Here is a 22135-nt window from a genome sequence, read left to right as displayed (position 1 = left end):
TAGAATTTATGCATTGAGGTTTCGATTCTGAATTCAACTCAGAAGAATTCATTCCTTGAAGATGTAGATTGGAGTTGAACTCCATTGGTATTATATCTTGAAACTTTGTCCTTGGAGTCAATTCACATTTTAGATTTTGTAAATATTGCATAGAGTTAAATGCAACAGATCCTATACCTTGAAACTCTGACTTTGGATGCAGCTCAGAGGATCTCATACCTTGAAATTTTGTCCCTGAGATCAATTCAAAGGCTTTCATACCTTGCACGTATGGCTCAAATTTGCATTCCATAGAATTTGTACATTGTAATTTTGTCCCTGGATTCAATTCAGAAGAATTCACACACTGTACCTGTGGCCCAGAGTTGCATTCCACGGGTGTTACACCTAGAAACTTTGACCCTGGAGTCAACTTAGATTTCAAACTCCGAAAATGTGTTCCAGAGTTGACTCTTATTATATGTGTCTTGTTTTGGATTTCTGTCCCTGGATTCAACTCAGATGAATTCATACCTTGAAGTTTTGAAACTTCAGTTAATTCAGATGGTTTCACATATTGTACATGTCCAAGGTTGCACTGAATAGAGTTTATGAATTGACATTGTGACCCTGGAAGGGTCATTCCTTGAAAATGCACCCGACGTTTGTACCCAGTAGTGTTAACACACTGGGGTTTTGATTCTGGAATGCATACAGAAGAATTTTCACCTTGAAAATGTGGCTGAGGGTTGTACCCGGTAGAGCTGACACACTGAAATTTTGTCAGTGGAATGCATGCAGAAGAATTCACATCTTGTAAATGTGGGCCAGAGTCGCATCCAATAGAGTTTTTACCTTTAATTTGTGGCCCTGGGATGCATACAGAAGAATTTACCCTTTGCAAATTTGACCCAGAGTTGCACCCAGTAGAATTTACACACTGAGGTTTTGGCCCTGGAATACATGCAGAAGAATCTATGCTTGGCAAATGTGGCCCAGGGTTGCACCCAGTAGAATTTACACAATGAGGTTTTGACCCTGGAATGGATGCAGAAGAATCCATGCATTGCAAATGTGGCCCACACTTGCACTCAGTAGAATTTATACACTGAGGTTTTGGCCCTGGAATGCATGCAGAGGAATCCATGTGTTGCAAATGTGGCCCAGGTTTGCTGTCAGTAGAATGTATGCACTGATGTTTTATCCCTGAAATGCATTCAGAAGAATCCATGCATTGCAAATGTGGCTCAAGGTTGCACCCAATAGAATTTACACACTGAGGTTTTGACCCTGGAATGTATGCAGAAGAATCCTTGTCTTGCAAATATGGCTCAGGGTTGTACACAGCAGAACTGACATATTGAGGTTTTGGCCCTGGAATGGATGCAGAAAAATTCACAGCTTGAAAATGCCCATCACAGAACACCTTATACTTTATACTTTGCAATTCTGGTTCAGGTTTCAATTCAGAAGATTTTATGCCTTGTAATTGTGGCCCAATGTTAAATGTCATAAAATTTTTATCCTGAGTCTGTAGCCCTGGATTCAGTTCAGAGGATTTCCCACCTTGCATTTCAAGCTCATGCTTGAATTCCAGAGATTGCTCACCTGGGAGCTTGGTCTGTGTGCACAGCTCAGGTCTTTTCTCTTGCAACTCTGGCTCAGGGTTGAATTCTAAAGATTGCATATCTGGCAGCTCTGTTTCCAGGCACAACTCTGATTTCACATCCTGCAACTGTTGCTCAGAATTTAACTTCATAGATTTCACATCTTGAAGCTTTGTTCCTATGGATAATTCTGAAGACTTTATTTGTTGCAAATGTGGCTCAGGATTGAATATCATATATATTGCACTTTGATTCTGTGGCCATTGGCTCAATTTATGAGATTTCTCATCTTGCTGCTGATTTTCAGTGTTAAATTTAGAAGGTACTACACTATGAATTTTTGATTCCAAGGCCAACTGAGAGAGTTCTGCAACCTGTAATTCTGAGCCATGGCCGACTGCTGTATAGTTCATTGTTTGAAGATTTATGGACTCAGATTTGACACCTTGCAACTTTGCCCCTGAGTTGAATCCCATAGGTTTCATACCTTGAAAGTGTATCTCTGGTGTCAGCATAGATAATTTCCTATTTTGTAATTTAGGGTCCAAGTTGAACTGCACAGGTTTCCTATCTTGTACCTTACTTAGAGTCAATTGAAAAGATTTCACATCTTGCGTCAGTGGCATGAGTCCCACAGATTTCTCTTTTTGAAGTTTTGTCCCTGGGATTACTTCAGAACATTTTACACCCTCCAAATGTGATCCAGAACTGAACTCCATAGATTTTACATCTTGAAGTATTGTCCCCAGGATCAACTTAGAATATTTTACATCTTGTAACTGGGGGTCTGTGTTGAACTTCACAGATTCCACATTTTGAAGATTTGTCTCTGTTATTATTTCAGATGTCACACTTTGTAACTTTGGACCATAATTGAAATGTACACATTTCACATTTTGAAGTTTTGTCTCTTGAATCAACTCAGAAGGTTTTTCACTCTGTATCTGTGGTTTAGACTTGAAGCCCATTGATTTTTCACCTTGAAATTTTGTCCCCATCATCACCTCAGAAGATTTTGTACTTCTAAGGTGTTTTCCAGGACCAAACTCCATAGATTTTGCACCTCGAAGTTTTATATCCATGATCAACTCAGAAGGGTTCCTATCTAGTAACTGTGGGCCTGAGTCCAGTCCTACAGATTGGAGATCTGAAAACTTCCTTCCCAGGGTCAAATTGAGTTTCTTATCTTGAATCTTTGCACTAGGCTTGGATTCTAAAGATTTCACATCTTGAAGCTTTCCTGTAGGGATCACTTCAGAAGATTTCATACCTTGTAAGTATGATGCAGAACTAAAATCCATAGGTTTTACATCTTGAAGTTTTATACCCATGTTCATCCTAGATTTCACATCTTGTAACTGTGGGCCTGATTCAAATTCCATCAATTTCATTTCTTGAAGTTTTGTCCTCAATATTGACTCAGAAGGTTTCACATCTTGCAAGTCTAGCCCAGGTTTGGAATCTGTAGATTTGACACCTTGAATCTTGGTCCCCATGATCAAATCAGAAAATGGTATACCTTTCATCTGTGTGCTAGGGTTTGACTTAAATGTCATGTATTGGGACTTTGTCTCAGGTGTCAACTTAGAACATTTTACACCTTGCCATTGGGGCTCGGGGTTGAACTCCTTAGATTTCATACCTTGAGGTTTTGTCAACTGCAGTGATTTCATACTTTTCAAGTGTAGTAGGGAGTTCAGCTTTATAATTTTATCACTTTGTAATTGTGGCCCTTGGTTTGATATTCCAGATTTTACTCCTGGAAGCTGTGGCTCTTGTATAAACACCAAAGACTTCACATCTTGAAACTGTGTTCCTTGGGATGATTCTAAGGGTTTTGCTTCTTGCAGCTGTAGTCCTGGGGTCAACTCAGGAGATTTCCCATGTTGCAAATGATGTTCAGGTTTTAATGCCATTGATTTTGTATCACTGAGTTTTGACCTTGATGTTTGGTCACATGATTTCATACTTTTCAACTGTAGCCCAGATTTCAAATCAATAGGTTTGAACCCTTGAGGCTGATGTTCCTGAAATAATGCTGAAGATTGTATCTCTCGGAGCTTTGACCTTGAAGTCAGCTCAGATATCTCCATGTCTCTTAACTGTATGGAAGGTTTCAGTTCTACAGCTGTGATACTTTCAGACTGTGACCCGAGATTTAGTATAGATTTCATAACTTGGAACTCAGGTCTTGGTATCCACTGAATAGACTTCATACTTCCAAGCTGTGGCCCTTGGTGTAACTCCACAGTTTTTATGTCTTGAATCTGTGGCTCTGAGGTTGATGGAAACTTTTCCCCTTTTTGTAGCTCTGGTCCTGGGGACAACACAGAGGTTGTTACATATTGTACCTGTGGCCCAACGTTAAATTGTGTAGGTTTTGCCTCTTGATGTTTTGGCCCTAAAGTCACTTTGGCTGGCTTTGTATCTCCCATCTGTGTGGATGACTTCCATTGTGAAGTTTTGACACCTTGAGATTGTAACCCAGGATTTAACCCTATAGATTTCAGACCTTGAAACTCAGGTCCTGGTATCCACTGAATAGATTTCATACTTCCAAGCCACGGCTCTTTGTTTAACTCTACAGTTTTCACACCATGAAGCTTCGGCTCTGAGGTTGAGGCAAAAATCTTCCTTTTTTGGAGCCCTAGCCCTAGGGGCAATTTAGAGGTTTTCACAGGCTGCAACTGTGGCTCAAAGCTGAACTCCACAGATTTTGCTTCTTGACATTTTGGCCCTACGGTCAATTCAGATGACAATTCCAGTCCTGCCAGTTTCACACCTTGAGGTTGTGACCCAAGATTTAACCCTACAGATTTCACACCTTGGAATTCAGGTCCTGGTATCCACTGAATAGATTTCATACTCCCAAGACATGACTCTTTGTTGACCCCTATAGTCTTCACACCTTGAAGCTGTGGTTGTAAAGTCCATCTGAAGGGTTTCACTTGATTCAACTCTGGTCCTGGGGTCACCTTGGGAGATTTCACGCTTTGCCACTGTAGTTCACATTTGAACCCTTTAGTGTTTCCCTTTTGAATAACTGGTTTCGTTTCTTGCACCTGTCCCTCAGAATTGAGGTCTACAGATTTTATATCTTTGGATTTTGGTTCTGGAATTACCTCCAAAGACTGAGACCCTCTCTGCAGTTGGTCTAAATTCACAAATTTCCACTCTTGTGAGTTTACAGAAACCTGGCCATCCTGTCTGGGCCCGAGAGTTATATCCACTGGTACCATTCCCTGGGACTGTTGCTTTGGGACTAAATCCATAAACTTTTTTCCTCTTACCCCTCGTCGTCTCATTCTATTTATAGACTTTATTATCTGCTTCGTTAGCCTTGGGGTCAGTTTCACAGATGTGAAGCTTCGCAGCTGTAAATCCGGAATTTCCTCTATATATTTTAAAGTTTGCAGCTTGAAACATGGATTATTCTCCATAAATTTTGTATCTTGCATTTGTGTCTCTGAAGTCAGTTCCTGAGGTTTCACATTTTGCAGCTGGGTCCCTTGAAGCAATGGCTCTGGTGCAAAAGTCACAGAATTCTTCTCTTGCCTTTTTGGATCAAGTTTCAATTCTCTAGCTTTCACATCTTGAGCCTGCGTACCTGGGTCTAACTCCACAGTTTTCAGTTCTTGAATTCTTGAACCTGGAATCAACATCACAGATTTCACACCTTCAAGCTTACAATCAGGGGTGAATTCTACAGATTTAAAATCTTGTTTCTGTGGCCCCAGGGGTATCTCCACAGATTTCATACCTTCGAACAACTGGGAACTTGAGGTTATCTCTGTAGATGTCACACCCTCTAGACACAGTCCTGGAACTAGGATCATAGGTTTCATGTCTTCCAGCAACTCAGATTTTAAACCTTTAAGCTTTGAGTCCAGAGTCAGCTCCTCAGGTTTCATATCTCCTGCCTGTGGCCCTGGTGTTAAAACCCTAGATTTGCCCTCTCCTGTTTCTGGTTCTGGTGTTAATTGCATAGATTTCATATCTCCCAAATGTGACCCCGGGGTTGACTCTACATATGTCATATCTTCTAGCTGTGACTTAGATTTTAAACCTTGAAGTTTTGAGACTGGGCTATGTGCTACATGTTTTACATCTTCCAATTGTTGTCCTTGTATTAATTCAGAATATTGTATACCTTGTGACTGTGGTGTTCTGGTCAACTCATACTGATTTACATTTGGTAACTGTATCCCAGGAGTGAAAGCCATAGATTCTGCATTTGGTATCTGTGGCTCTGAGACTAACTTGTAAGAAATTTCACCTTCAATATTTGGCACTTGCTTCCCTGATACATTCTTTGCATCTTGAAACAGTAGCTCTGGCACTAACAGCTCTTGCTTAACCCCTTGCCTCTCTGGCTGTGAGGTCAACTCCAAAAGTTTTACACATTTTAACTGTGGCCCAGAGCTTAACTCTGAAGATTTCACACCTGGAGGTTGAATTCCTGGCAGTAAATCAAAAAATTTGACATCTTGTAGCCATGGTCCCACCTGTTTGATATCTTGAAGCTCTGGAGATGTCCTTGCTAATTTGGGATCATGAAGCCCTAACTCTGGAGTCACCTCCACAGAATTATCACTATGAAACATTGATCCTGGTGTTTGTTCCCCAAATTTGACACCTTGAAGCTTTGGCCCTGAAGTCAATTCAGGAAATTTAATATCTTGTTGCCATAACCCTAGGTTTACTTCCTTAGATTTCGCATCTTGACATTGTAGTTCTGAGGTCAATACCATGGATTGCATGCTGTGAAACTGTGATCCTTCAGTAGACAGAACAGAATTCATATCTTCAACTTGTGGTTCTTGGCTTAATTGCAAAAATGACTCTGGTATACACCCTAGAGATTTTAAATCATGAAGCTGAATTCCTTGTATCAGCTGAGTATGTTTGAAACCTTGATGCTTAGGCTCTGGGATCAAATCAGAAAATCTGACATCTTGTAAGCATGGTCCTGGGGTTAGTTCCACTGATTTCACACTTTGTGGTTCTGGAAGCAACTGTACAGATTTGACACTTTGATGCTTTGGCCCAGGGATAAAATCTGACAGTCTTATTTTTTGCATTGTGAAACCTGGGGTCATTTCATCAGCTCTTACACCATAATGTAGGGGTCCTGAGACTAAGTCTACAGGTTTTTCTCCTTGAAGAAGTGGCCCTTGGGAGAACATTGAAAATTTGACACTTTGCAACTGTGGCCCTGGAGTCAATTCAGAAGATCTGACACTTAGCTGTGGGCCTAGATTTAAATCCACAGATTTCACACTTTGTAGCTGTGCCTCTGCCTCAGTCAGTTTCTCCAATGACATACTTTGTAGCAGTGGCTCTGGTTTCAGCTTTTTGGATTCTACCACTGACTGTCGGATTAAATTCACACATTTCACATCTTGCAATTGTGACTCTGGCTGCATTTGTCTAGACTTCACTTCCTGAAGCTGTGGTCCTGGGGTCAAGGCTATATCATGTGGTTTTGGTCCTGTAGTTAACTTTGTTGATCTTTCTACTAATGGGGATGACTCAGAGGTTAATCCAACAGATTTCAAATTTTGCATTAATGATTCCAATTTTTTATCTCGCATTCCCGGTCTTAGAGTCAGATCCAGAGATCTTATTTCTGAACATGATTCTGGGATGGCTCTATGGGTCTTATCAATTTGAGGCAATGCCAATCCCACAGTTTCTGCATCTTCATATTCTGATTTTAGTGGTATCTCTGACAGCTTAATAACTTCTGAACATGGTTCTAGATTCAGATGAACAAACTCTATACCTTGGGACTGTGGCTCTGAGGTGAATACCTCTGATTTCACATTTTGTACCTCTGATCCAGGCAGAAAACCCAGAGATTCTTTTATTGTGTGTGGTGATTCTGAAGTCTCCCCTATCTCCCCCATCTCTTTTACAACTTGAACCCTAGTTTTCAGAGTATCTTGGAATGATATTGAGCTTATCTCCATAGATTCTGAAGTTTGCCTCAATGGTGCTGGGGTAATTCCTAAAGAAGACTGTGTTAACCCAACTGATTCTTCCACTTGATGACAAGTGTCAGAGGTCAACTTTGCCTCTGTTCCTTGATATCCTGGCTCTGAGATCATTCCTGAGGATTCTGAGACTTGATGCCATAGGGTCAATTCATTGGGTTCTATAGTTTGATGACTTGGTTTGTGGTCCAGCTCTCCAGATTTTACTGCTTCAAAGTGTATACCTGGGATGGATTCTCCAACTTTCATGCTTTGCACCTGAATCTCAGGAATTAACCTCTTACCTTCAGCCATTTGAGTTTTCTCATCTTCAAATGATAATTCTGGGGCTATCTTACCAGAACTGATATTTGGTAACCATGGCTTTGAGACCAACTCCACAGATTTTATATCTTCCAGGGGTGGTCTTTGTGTCAGCTCCACAGTTTTTGTATCTTGAAATTCTGGTGGTGGAGCCAAATGAACAGATTCTATACCTTGAAACTGTGGACTGGTAATCAAATCTATAGATGTCCTACTTTGCAACTGTGGTGCTGGAGCTAACTCAGCAGATTTTACACTTTGCAGTTGGGGTCCAAGGGTCAGTTGGATAGGTTTTACACCTTGAAGTGGAGACCCTGGGGATGACTGTGTGTGGTCATCCCCAAACACAGATTTCTCACTTGGTATCTGTGGTATAGAGGCTAACTCCTCAGATTTTATACTCTGCCACTGAAGTTCTGGGGCCAACTCTGTAGATTTCATAGTTGGTATCAGCTGTTCACATTCTACCATTTGTGGAACCAAATCTGTGGTTATGCCTACAGATTTCATACTTTGAAAACCTGGTTCCAGGATCAGGTTCTCAGATTTTACAGTTTGCAATCCTGGGGATAGCATCATTGAATCCATAACCTTAAGTTGTGGAATTGGCTTCGCCTCTATGTATTTCACACCTTGAAGTGGTGATGTGTTAGGCATTACTGCAGAGTCTGTGATTTGATGCAGTGGCTTTTGAATTGTTCCTATAGACTCTGTAGTTTGACCTGGTAACCCCGGGGTTGTCCCTAAAGATTCCATTATTTGAGGACGTGACTGTGTCAACTCCTCAGATTTCTTCATTTGTAGCCTTGTGTCAGAGATCAACTCTGTAGTTTCTATCACTGTATGGCTTTGCCTTGGACTCATTCCTGAATATTCCAGGGCTTGGTGCCATGGAGTCAACCTTGAAGAATCCATAACCTGATGAGGCAGTTCTGAGGTTAAAGGTACAGACTCTGTACCTTGAAGTTGTATAGGTATCCCCACAGAGTCTTTCACTTGAGTCTGTAACCCAGAAGTCAATTCCTGAGATTCCTTTATTTGAGATATTGGCTGTGGGATCAAATCATGAGATTCTACATCTTGTGACTGTGGTGCTATGATTATTCCCATGGGTGACCCCAGAGCTCCTGGGGTTTGTTTCTGAGGATGTATAGATTGATGTGATGGTGTTAGAATCATCCCTGCTGATTCCATGACTTTAGGTGGTGGCTCTGGAGGTAAACTCACAGACTCTACAACTCTTAGTGGGGTAATAGTAGAACAAGGCAAGCTATCCAACTGAGTTGGTTTTGGGGTCAAATTTGCAGTTTGAGACTGTGGTAAACCTGGGGTCAAACTTCCAGATTCTATAACATGTGGCTGTGCTGGTGGAATTTTCCCCATGAAATCCATGACTTGTAATAGTGCCATTGGAGTTATTTTCATGTGATCCATGATTTGTAATGGTGTTGAGATCATTTCAAATGGTTTTGTGCTTTGATGTGTTGGCCCTGGAGTAACTTTCACTTGATCCATAGCTTGATTTTGTGACCCTGCAGTCATGCTCACTGGTTCTGTGACTTTATGCTGTGGCTTTACAGCTTGATGGTTCAACAATGGGTCCATCTTCACTGACTCCATGGCTTGATATTGTGGCCTTGAGGTCTGTCTCACTGATTCTACGACATGTGGATATGATTTGTTGATCACCCCCATAGAATTCATGACTTCAAGCAATGCCACAGGAGTTACCTTCACATTATCTGTGACTTGATTCATTCTTGAGGTCATACTCTTTGATTCCAAAACTTGGTGCTGACAACTTGGGGTTACCTTCTTTGATTCAATTACTTGATTTGGTGTTTTAGGGGTTTTACACACTGTTTCTGTGGCTTTCATTGGTTTCAAAACTTGATTTGATGGGTTTGGAAACAAACCCACAGATTCTGTCACTTCTGAATGTGATTCTGGAATCATCCCCATTGAATCCATAACCTGGAGTAATGCCAATGGAGTTACTTTCATACTGTCTGTGACTTGATGTGGTAGCCTTGGGGTCAGCTCCACATTAGTCACTAGTGCCTTATGCTGTTGTGTCCTTTTTTCTGGAACACTTAGGACCCTCTGCCCTATACTAAGCTCTAGCACATGTTTTGGGTCCTTCTTTAATAAAGTGGCTTCTTCTGGAATTATGTTAACTTCCGAACTTTTCAGAGGTGGAGTGCCCCTTGACGTAACTGAAGACTTGGACTCAACAACTTGGGAATCACTACCACATTGTAACTGCCTACTTGAGATCAATGACTTTGATTTTTTTGTTTCTGTCTTTTTAAATCCAGATTCTACTCCAGTAGTTGCAAGGAGCTGAAATGATGAAAGGTCTGGGGATTTATTGTTGGTATTTTGCTCAGTGCTTTGAGGAATGGGCAGAGAATACTGGGTTTGAGGGTTCTCTGGTTCAATCATCGTCCATGATTCCTTCACAGGCAGAGGCATTGTTTGTTCCCGCAAAGTACAAACCTTCCAAGACATATGCCCTTCTAGCTCCCCTCTAGCCAAAGGAGAGAGCCTGAGTGGAGCCCACTCTGGGAGTCGCGATCTCTCATTTGAAATGGAACTTGGCCCATGGTCTGATACCAATTGACTCTTACTCTTTTTCTTATCTTTTGTCTTCTCTTGTTGTTTGCAGAGATTTAGGGGTTCAAAAATAGAGTTAATAAAAGAGTTTTGAGGGTGGAAGTGTGAAAGAGCTGCCAAATTCTGAAAAAGTTCTGATTTCTCAGGTTCTATCAGCTGAAAAGCAGGCAATGATGTGCTTTGGTTCCTGAACACAGACGGTTGCTTTTGGGGGAAAACAGGTAAACTTTTGCTCCGAAATCGCCAACGTGTTTCTTTGGAAATGATAGGAAGATATGACAGGCCTGAGCTGCTGCTTGATGATTCAGAAGAGATGCTGTGGTCAGTAGAATGCTTTGCCTTCTTACAGTAACGACAAGGTAGAAGAGCCTCCTGAGCCACAAGAATAGAGGAAGAGGAGGTGGTGGAGGAGGAGGAGGAGGAAGAAGTCACATCCTGGAATTCAGACAAAGCCAATTCCATAAGACTTGCTCTAAAAAATAAAGAGAAATGTTTCCATTTGGTTTGAAGTTAGAAAAAGGAAAAAATATGAACAGGAAAAAGAAAGACCATTTCAAATGTAAAATATTTTTGGTCTGAGGGAGAGTTGGGGAGAAAAGTTGCATTCCCAACATGAATTACTTATGCAAAGAATTCCTCCACCAGAACAAAGGGAGGAAAATATTCCCTTTCCACTCAGAAATCATCCTTAAAAACCCAGAACTTTCTCTATTTCTGCTTTCCTATTTTTCCCTTTGGTGGGGAGTGGAACTAGGGTTTGAACTTAGGGCGTTGCACTTGCTAGGCAGGCACTCTACCACCTGAGCCATACCCCTAGCCCTTTTTGCTTTAGTTATTTTTCAAATAAGGTCTTACTTTTATGCCTAGGGCAGCCTGGACCATGACCCTCCTGTAAATGGGAGGACAGGTGCATGCCACCACGGCCAGCTTTTTATTGGTTGAGATGAGAGTCCCCCTAACTGTTTGCTCAGGCTAGCCTTGAACCTTGATCCTCCCAATATCCACCTCCAGAGTAGCTGGGATTATAGGTGTGAGGCATCACACTCAGAATTTCTTTTCATTTTTTTTTCAGTACTGAGGTTTGAACTCAGGACCTTGCACTTGTTAGACAGGTGCTCTGCTATCTGGACCACACCCCCAGCCCCTTCCTCCCTCTTAAATGTTCTACCACCTTCAATCCCCCACCTAGAAACTATGTTCCCCCACCTTGCATTTTCCAGATGTTCGAAGATCTGTTGAAGACTCCTGTCCATTGACCAGAGTATATATTCCTGAGTCCAACCAACAGGGAGTCCTGAAATACTGGATGCAGCAGAGTGTGTCAGTGTAATTACAGTGATATTAAAGTATCAGTGGGATTGGACTTTGAGCACATGATAAAAGGGAGAGCACACAAGGGAGGGGTGAGGATAGATAAGACACCTAAACAATTAGCTAGCATTTGTTGCCCTTAACGCAGAGAAACTAAAGCAGATACCTTAAAAGCAACTGAGGCCAATAGGAAAAGGGGACCAGGAACTAGAGAAAAGGTTAGATCAAAAAGAATTAATCTAGAAGGTAACACCCACGCACAGGAAATTCATGTGAGTCAACTCCCTGTATAGCTATCCTTATCTCATCCAGCAAAAACACTTGTTCCTATTATTGCTTTTACTCTCTCTTCAACAAAATTAGAGATAAGGGCAAAATAGTTTCTGCTGGGTATTGAGGGGGTGGGGGGGAGTGGGAGGGGGTGGAGTGGGTGGTAAGGGAGGGGGTGGGGGCAGGGGGGAGAAATGACCCAAGCCTTATATGCACATATGAATAACAAAACAATTTAAAAAATAAATAAATAAAGTATCAGTGAGGAACCCAATAAGACGACAGATTTAAGAAGGAGACAACTATCACAGTGAAGAAAGTAAAGGTATTAGCTATTTTATTCCTAACATTTACAGTTAGGATAGTTTATTAGTAAGACAGGCTGAATACAGACTTTACTCACCATGTCATATTAACTTCAATGGAATCCATCTTGAGGTTTTTTCCCAACTGTGGAACTGGAAATAGTAGTAAAGAATCTGTCAGCATCATGACTGCTAATGTGTAGCACAGCCCTCTTATTTTGCAAACAAGGAAACAAAAATGAAGTCATGTCCAAAATCATAGATCTGATTAGCTCTGGTCTCAAGTTAAAAAAAAATTTTTTTTAACGATACTGTGATGCCTTCATCATGTAGCAGAGACCAGACATTGGGAAGAGCAGGAATAGGGAGTGGGGAAAACAAAGGTCCAATATGTATTTTTTCCTTCAAAGAAGTCTAGTGGGGGAGGAGACCCAAATAATGTATACACATGCAAGTAAATGTAAAAGTGATAAAATAAAATTAAAAAAGAAGTCTATCCAGCATCTGTGGCAGAGAAATAAAGGTACTGAAACTTCCCTTAGTACTCTTAGAAGTTAATCTTTATCCGTTCTCCTGTCTCACAAAGTTTCTTTCCTCATACTTTGTAAACATGAGGAAAGGAACCATGGTACATGTCTTTGGAAGTGGAAATGATAGAAAGAACAGGTGCACTCTCCCATTATAACTTCTTTTCCAACCTCCTTCCACCTGCCATTTAAGGCTAGAGGCTTAACACAGATCCACAGTTGATCTGTGATTAGCCTTGAATTGAAGAGTAAAGGATAAGATCTTTCTGACCTGTTCGTTTCTGGATCTTTTTCAGTTTATGTTTCTTTGAAATCTAGAGAAGCACAAAAAGGAAAAATAAAATCAGGTTATGTTCTAGGTTAGAGACTTCATGGACAACACATCTCATAGACAACAAATATTGATATATCTGATGTATCAAATATTGATACAGCTGACACAACTATATCATTAGTTACCACCTCATTCATTTATTCATTAATCATTTTCTGATTAACTAAGTTCTATGTATTATGTGCAGTGCTGAAACTACAAAGATAAATTGAACCCTGTATTCTAGGAACTGACACTAGTAAACAAAACAGATGTCCAAACAGGGAAGTTAACATATCACATGGTAAATTCTGTGTCAGAAATGAATGTTAGTGAATACCGAGAGTAGTGATTACCTTCCTAAGAGTGAAGGGAAGAATTACTCAATAAATCGGCACTGGTACTAGAATTTGAAGAGTCAGCAGAAGACTGTTAGGTGAAAAAGACTATTGCAGGCAAGTGAGACTACCACTGAGAAGATGAGCACATGACTGTCATGTACACTTTTTTTTTTTGGTGGTACTGGATTTGAACTCAGGGCTTCATGCTTACAAAGCAGGTGTTCTATCGCTTGAGCCTCACCTACAGCCCTTCTTTTTTTTTTTGGCTCTGGTTATTTTGGAGATGGGGGGGTCTCATGAATTATATTCGAGGGCTGGCCTTGAACTGTGATTCTCCTGATCTCAGCCTCCCTAGTTACTAGGATTTACAGGCATGAGCCACTAGTGTCTGGCTCGGGTACACTTTTGATAAGTTGTGGGAGATGAGGCTGAAAAAAGGTAAGTAAAAGGAAGATTATACTTAATGGTAGAATTTTAATTTTATTCTTTAGGTCAGAATTTCCCAACAAGTAATTAGTAAACTCCTGGGGGAGGGTTTTTTGTTGTTGTTTTTTGCAAAGGTGCTCCAGGCAACTTTGAAGGAGTAATGGCATTTGTTACCACTTCAAATAAAACAAATGCTTATTTCTTCTTTTAATTACAACATCAGTCTCTAAGAGTATTATCCAAAGAACCTATATAACAGTTAGTGGGGACTTCTAAATAAGCTTATGACTCAGTAACCCAGTTTACCACTCAGCTGAATACCCCTACCTGCAGGGGTAGTTTTGACGTTTAGTTTTTAATTGATTTTATGCTTAGTCATATATTATTTAATAATCTATGTCCATAATGGGCCATTGAATAAAAAATGAAAACAGATGTTAAAATACAGGTTAATATGCTTACAAATGATCTTTCTATGTATTTACTTCAACATGATCTGTACATATCAGACCTAAGTAATCTGAAAACACTTGTATCATAAAACACTTGGAAATTTTGAGTAAAATACAACAAGCAGCCTTTTAAATGTAGAATTTAGCTCCTGTAAAAGGAAAATCATAATGAAAGCAACATTGAGAGAATTTCAAAATGGAGCTCAGGAGGTGATCAAGGAGGCAGGACTTAGGCACATGAACTTAGGTCACCTCCTAAGACAGGCACCAGGAAAAAACACACGGAAAGACCAGATAACTACATTCTGCTCAGAGACTGAAGACACACATCCAGAGCTTATTGAACTCTTGTTTTATGGACATTTTACTAAGTACGTTTACTATACTCTTTTCCTTATCTTCTATTGGTCACACACACTCTGTTCTTCCTCAACATTCAAAAGATAAGTCAGCATTGCTTGCCCAAATAAGCTCCCAGTTACTCAACCTTCCTCAGAGCACTGATTCAGAAGTATCTGAACCTGGGCCCCAAATAAGCATTTTTACTCCTAGAGTTCCTGAGTTTGAATTAATCAACATGCCTCAGAAGAGAGTAGAGAATTCCCCACAGGCCAAAAACAAGAAGCAAACCGAAAAACAAGAGTGGGAACTTCGATAATATTTCAATGCCCTAGGTTGTTTTCAGTGTCAACCAGTAAGGAACTTGACTTAGCAACAAGGTTTGGACAAAGACAAAGCCCGTATTTGTATTTGGAACTGAGCCCTCATTAAAAAAAAAAAAAAAAAGCCAGGATTCTCAAAGTGCTACATGCTCAGTGGAAACATGGTGTGAAAGTTGTCAGACCCAGATGAAATTAGAGCTAGGAAAAAAATAAAAGGAGGGAACTTATGTCTGCCTGTCTGAGACATCCTGCCTGTCAGGAGTTTCTAAAATATCCACAAGAGATTCCTTCTCTCTGTACATGCATGTCATGCATTGCCTGTCTCAGGATGTACCCAAATTTCTGTAACAAATTTTATCTTTAACAATTATTTTTTTGTTGTTGGCATTGGGATTTGAACTCAGGGTCTCATGCTTGCTAAGCAGGCATTCTATTACTTGAACCACTCTGCCAGCCCTATTTAACATTCTTTAACTGCAAAAATTCAGACAAGATACTCTCCATAGAACATTCGTCCACCAGTGACACCTGCACCAATAAGCTGATGCCAACTCCTGCCTTGTAGGGTCTGAGAGCAACGAAATTTTTATCCAAGTAACTTAATTAAATTTATCACTCTTTTCCTTTAAAAACTTCCCTTTGTACAAGATAGTGGCTCAAAGCTATAATCCTAGCTACTCATTAGGCAGAGATCTGGAGGATTGCAGTTAGAGGCCATCCTGGGCAAAATGTTCATGAGACCCATCTCAATAGAAAAAGCTGAACAGTGACACCCAACTGTCATCCCATCTACTGCAGGAAGCATAAATAGGAGGATAGTGGTCCAAGCCAGCCTGGGCAAAAAGTCAGATCCTTTTTCCAAAACAAACAGAGTAAAAGAGGCCAGAGGAACAGTTCAAGCAGTAGAGGGCCTGCCTAGCAGGCACAAAGTCCTGAGTTCAAATCTCAGTACCACCAAAACAAACAAAAAACTTTTCTTTGCTTCAACATCTTTGAATACACCCAATAATTTACTATGGCATACATGTGCTCTACTATTCCCAGATAAATATCATTCTTTGGAGAATCTCTCTCTGATGGTTATTTAGGTTGACAGTGGCTAGGAAAAAAGTCTGCCCACCAGACAAGGATGTTTGAGCTCCAGGTACATTATGGTTTAGATATAAAGTGTCCCCTAAAAAGACTTGTATGTTGAAAGCTTTGTCTACAAAGCAATGTTCAGAGATAGTACTTTGGGGGAAGTGACTGGATCATAAGGGCTCAGATCTAATCAATGTCTTAATCCATTGATGGGTTCAAAATTTGGTTGCATTATTCGGAGGTAGCAGAAACTAGAAGATGGGGCCACATTAGAGGAATTAGTTTACTGGGGATGTGCCCTTGAAGTTCATACCTGTCCCCAGCCCCTTCCTCTCTCTCTGCTTCCTGGTTGCTGTGAGGCAAGCAGCTTTTCTGCTATCATGTTTCTACCGGCCTAAAAGCAATGGAGCCAGCTGACTATGGAGTAAGCCTTTGTCCTTTAAGTTGTTTTCCTCAGGTGTTTTGTCAAGTGACATGAAACTGACTAACACAAGGTCAAAAAAAGAACCTTCTCTGAGAATTTTAACTATGAGTCTATCCTGGTTAGACTGGTTTGGAGTTCTAATTTATATTATATAGCCAGGGGAAAATAAAAGACTGATCCCGGGCTGGTGACACTCTAGAGCCAAAGGCAAAAGTAAATGTAAACCTCCTTAGCACTTAAAAAATGGAAGAGCACCCAAGCACCAATGGCTCATGCCTGTAATCCTAGCTACTTGGGAGACTAATCTGGGGAGGATTGCAGTTCAAGGCCAGCTCGGACAAATAGTTTGCAAGACCCCATCTCCAAATAACCAGAGCAAAATGGACTGGAGGTGTGGTTCAAGCAGTAGAGTGCCTGCTTTGTAAGCACAAAGTTCTGAGTTCAAACCTCAGTCTCACCCCCTGACCCAAAAAAAAAAGAGGAAAGAGAAAAATGTTTGAATAACTAGATGTTGAAAACCTTATGAAATGGTTAAATTCTTACAAAAATATAAAATACCAAAATTGGGCAAAAAAAAATCAGATGCAACTCAAGCTGTAGAGTGCTATCTAGCAAGCACAAAGCCCTGAGTTCAAACCCCAGTAGCACACACACACAAGAAAAACCTAGATCATTTGAGTAGGCCAATAAGCAATTAAAACGATAATCAGACATTCTCCAACAGACCTAACATGAGAATTCACAGGGCTGGTGGATCAACTCAAGTGGTAGAGTGCCTGCCTAGCAAGAGCAAGGACTGGAGTTCAACCACCAGAACTGCCAAAGGAAAAAAAAAATTTTCACCAACATTTCAATATCCCAAGCAATTTACAAAATTAACAATATTTTTCTAAGCAGCAAAAAACTATAAAGATTAAAATTTAAATAATAAAAGATTGCCTTCACAATTAAGGTATTAAGTTAACCAAGAATACAGAAGACTTTCATGAAGAAAACTATAAAACTAATAAAGGATGTATAAGATGATTTGAGTGAAGGAAGAAATAACCCAGACACTTGTTTGGTATAATTTTCAATTATAAAGATGTCAGCACTCCCCAAATTAAATTATACTTTAAGCCATACTTAATACATATTTCAGCTGGAAAGTTTCTAAATTTGATACGCTTTTTAAATTTATGTAGTGAAATAAAGATCTTCAACTTGCTAAAATAACCTTAAAAAGAAGAGCCAAAGAAGGCCCTTGCTGTACCAAACACTAAGACATACTACAAAACTCATTAATAAAAACAGGAACAATTTTGTGGATGCCACAATGTACCCCCATCCAGCATGACAAAAATTAAAAAACAAAACAAAACCAAAAACAGGAATAGACCAATGGAAGAGAATAGAAAACGCAGAAACAGACCCACAGATAAAGACAATTTAATCTACTGAAAGAGTTCCACAAATCAATGGGGAAATAATTCCTTAGCAAATGGAAATGGGGAAGCTGGCTCCCTACAAAGAGAAAAACAAAACTGGATAATTTCTTAACATTACATGTACAGATGGACTCAAAGTGGATTAAGACTCAAATGTGAAAGATAAGCCTGGAACACAGAAAAAAAATGTAAGGGAAAAATCTTTGTGATCCCAGACAGAAAAGACTCTTTAAAGAAAACCTCAAAAAACAAAACAAAATAAAACCAAAGCAAAACAAAACAAACAAAAAGACATAATTGCTAAAATAATAGATTTAAAATGTTTTCTCCAAATAAAACTATGTGAGGTGAAAGATATGTTAATTAGCTTGATTTACTCATCCTAAAATGTAAACATAAATCAAAGCATCACATTATACCCCATAAATATACAGAAGTATTCATCAATTTAAAACATTTTTTAAAATCCAGCGGAAGACCTCCAACGTTCAGCTGGACCCTCAAAACAACAAGTTCACCACTCACTCCTAACCCCAGAAAACTCTAAGGAAAGATATAGTCACAATGAAAAATTCAAGGATCGAAAGGGATGTCCCTTCAAAGCTATAACTACAAACTGACTTTTTTGTAATTCACACCTCAAGTTCATATCACCTGAGTGGTCCCCCAAACACCTTTAAGTCATGAAATTGAAATGGCTCAGAAGATGTTATAGTCAAAAATAAGTGAAATAGGGAAGCTCTCCATCCTAGGCTTCAAAAACTCCCCACAAATACTGCATTTCACAAAATCTAAGCTGTTACTGGCACAAAGTGTGCCATTATTTTACATGTCACTAGAATTTTAAAAACTGTCAATGAAATTATTAAATATAATTTACAAGATATAACCCAATTTGAGAAATGCTAACTTAAAAAAAAAGCATGCACAGGTGCAGAAATAACAGAAAGCAGGAACAAACCTGTAAAGACTTTGGGTATTGGGATTTTATATTTAAAGAATAAAATCAGAGTCAGGCGCAGGTGGTTCACGCCTGCAATCCTAGCTACTCAGGAGGCAGAGATCAGGAGGATTGCGATTTGAAGCCAGCCTGGCAAATAGTTCATCACAAAAAAAGGGTGGGGGGGGGCTGCTTCAGAGTTCTTTTTTTAAAAAAAAACTGGCTGTGAATAACGTAGCTGGTATTGAAGAGGTGAAGATGATTAAAGATGATGGGATATTATTCATTTCAACAAACCAAAAGTCCAAGCTTCCCTCTCTGCTAACACCTTTGCAATTACTGGTCATGCAGAAGTCAAACCAATCACAGAAATGCTCCCTGGAATATTAAGTCAGCTTGAGGCTGGCAGTTTAACAAGCCTAAAATGTTAGGGGAACAGTTCCGCTAACTGTTTTTGTTGGACAGCAAAGCACCAAAACCAGAAGACACTGATGAAAAAAGATGATGATGTTCCAGATCTTGTAGAAAATTTTGATAAAGCAACAAAGAATGAAGCTAAGTAAAAAAATTTCTGATTTTTGGAAGCTGGCATGGACTAGGTTTAACAAATCAGCTATGTGGTTCAAAAGTTTTACAGACACTGAGAACATCACCTGTTACTAATATAATTACATAAATATTTTATATATTAATAATGATGTTTGTTCAGCATTTTTTGGCCATTTGGTTTTGCATTTTGCACTTCGTCTCAGGATCTATTCTTTGGATCAAAATATGAAGTATTGATGCAGTTTGAGGGTGTTATTGGTTTTTTATTCTTGTTTTTTAGTGTATGTATGTACATGTATGCATGAGGGTATGTGTGTATATAAAGTAGAAAACAAACTGGAAAACAGCTGTATTTGTTCTCTTTCTCTAGTAGAAATAAATCTTTACATTAAAAAAAGAATAAACTACAAGCCTCAATTTACTCATAAGGAACAGAAAAACCATAAAAAGTTACCTGCTTTGAAAAAAGAACCATATATTACTTGTAGAAATTAAAAATGAATAATACTAAATTAAAACTTCAATAGGTGGGCTTAGCACCATTGGTAAAATACTTCTGAATAGAGAACTGGGTAAGTATATCCATTGAAATCCCTGTAGTAGCCACAAAAGAATAGAAACAAGACACATAACTTTTAAGTTAGTGGAAGGGAAAAATAGGGGAGAAAATCAGCCAAGGATTTCTACTTATTGTAATAGCATGAATCCTCCAAATGAAAAACTAGAAAAGCTGGATAAAGTTTTTTAAACATCTATTTGAAGTATTGGAAAGCTGTCAAGGCATCAGAGGCCAGAGAAGCCAAGATTCCAGAGAAAATGAGCCTAAATTTCCTCCTTAAAATATTTGGCAATTCTCATGCTGTGACAGACAAGTGGAAAGCTAATTTAAACTTTCAGCAGTTTGACAGGGGTAGATGGATGCAAAATGATTTGAGGGACCTTAATAAACACCTCCTGACTTTCAGTTGGGACTCCCAAAAGGCTACCCCTAGAAGTAGGAAAAAACTTAAAATAAACCAGGCACAAAATTAAAGTTCAACCTCTGATAAATTCAATCCCTCACTGGATTGAGATAATCCCTACTAAAAATGACTGCAGAAGATCTCTGGAATTTTGTTTTAAAATTGCCATGATATTAGAAGATAAAACTGAATGACTAAAAACTAAGAGATGAACATGGGCAATGAAAACAAACTCACAGGCAATCCATATATGTTAGTGTTATAAGACATGGGCTTTGAAAATATATGCTCAAAAATATAAAATATATATGCTTTACAATAAAGCAAGAGAAAGAAATAAAAGGGATTCAAATAGGGAAAGAAGAAATCAAATTATCCATAGTTGCAAACGATATGATTCTATACTTAAAGATCCTAAAGATTCCATCAAAAAACTCCTAGATGTGATAAGCATTTTCAGCAATGTAGGAAGATATAAATTCAACATACAAAAATCAGTAGCTTTTCTATATATCAACAGTGAACAGGCTGAGAAAGAAATCAGGAAAACAATTCCACTCACAATAGCCTAAAAAAAAAAAACTAGGTATAAATTTAACTAAGAGGTGAAAGACCTCTACAATGAAAACTATAAAACCTCAAAGAAAGAAACTGAAGAAGACTTCAGGAGATGGAGAGACCTCCCATATTCATGGAGTGGCAGAATCAATATTGTGAAAATGGCCGCACTACCAAAAGCAATCTACAGATTCAATGCAATGCCCATCAAAATCCCAATGTCATGCTTTGCAGAAATCAAAATAGAAAAAGCAATCCCAAAGTTCACATGGAAGCATGAAACCCCAAACTGCAAAAAGTAATCCTGAGTAAAAAGAGCAACGCTAGCAGTGATTCATGTATATGTTATCCATTTGCATTTCTTCTTTGAGAACTGTCTTTCCATTCATTTGCCCATTTATTCATTGGATTATTTCTCCTTTTGCTGTTTAGTTTTTTTTAGCTTGTCGTACATTCTGAATGCTCATCCTTCATCTTTTAGATAGCTGGTGAAGATTTTTCTCTCATTCTGTGGTTATCTCTTGATTCTGGTAATTTTTTCTTTTGATGTGCAGAAATTTTTTCATTTGATGTGGTCCCATTTGTCAATTCTTGTTCTTATTTCCTGGGCAATTGGAGTTCTAGTCGGAAAAAGAATTATTTATACCAGAGTTTTCTCTATGTTTTCTTCTAGCAGTTTTAAGGCTTTAGACCTTACATTAAACTCTTTGATGCATTGGGAGTTGATTTTTGTAGACAGTGAGAGAATCATGAAGAAATGTTCATTAACCATAAAGAAATATGAATCAAAACTATACTAAGATTTCATCTAACCCCAGTCAGATTAGCAATCATCAAGAACACAAACAACAAATGCTGAGGATGCTGGGAAAAAAGGAACCTTCATACACTTTTGGTGGGAATGTAAACTAGTACAACCATGGAAATAAATATGGAAATTCCTAAAAAAAATAAAAATAGACCTACTTTATTACCCCACCATACCACTCTTGTGCATATGTCTGAAGGAGTGTCAATCAGTATACAAGAGAAATACACCTGCACACCAAGTTTACTGCAGCTCTCTTCACAATAGCTAAACTGTGGA

General features: G+C 39.1%; 1 protein-coding gene and 1 pseudogene across 1 annotated transcript in view; one reads left to right on the top strand and one right to left on the bottom strand.

The window, feature by feature from the left end:
- Spata31h1 (SPATA31 subfamily H member 1) overlaps positions 1-22135 on the bottom strand; it is a 38058-nt gene that overhangs the window by 6154 nt on the left and 9769 nt on the right. The window contains exons 2-9 of the mRNA XM_074049012.1: positions 13150-13228; positions 12486-12540; positions 11708-11803; positions 9211-10973; positions 1644-8085; positions 1396-1478; positions 886-1146; positions 34-564 (exon numbers count right to left, since the gene is read on the bottom strand). Of these exons, the coding sequence (XP_073905113.1) occupies positions 34-564; positions 886-1146; positions 1396-1478; positions 1644-8085; positions 9211-10973; positions 11708-11803; positions 12486-12540; positions 13150-13228 (9310 nt within the window). The remainder of the gene's footprint in view (positions 1-33; positions 565-885; positions 1147-1395; positions 1479-1643; positions 8086-9210; positions 10974-11707; positions 11804-12485; positions 12541-13149; positions 13229-22135) is intronic.
- Positions 19238-19542, top strand: LOC109679913 (transcription factor BTF3 homolog 4 pseudogene; annotated as a pseudogene).

This window comes from Castor canadensis, chromosome 12 (assembly GCF_047511655.1).
Source record: "Castor canadensis chromosome 12, mCasCan1.hap1v2, whole genome shotgun sequence".
NCBI classification, from domain to species: Eukaryota; Metazoa; Chordata; class Mammalia; order Rodentia; family Castoridae; genus Castor; species Castor canadensis.
Note: the sequence above shows the minus strand (reverse complement) of the source record. Positions and strands in the feature narration are given on the sequence as shown.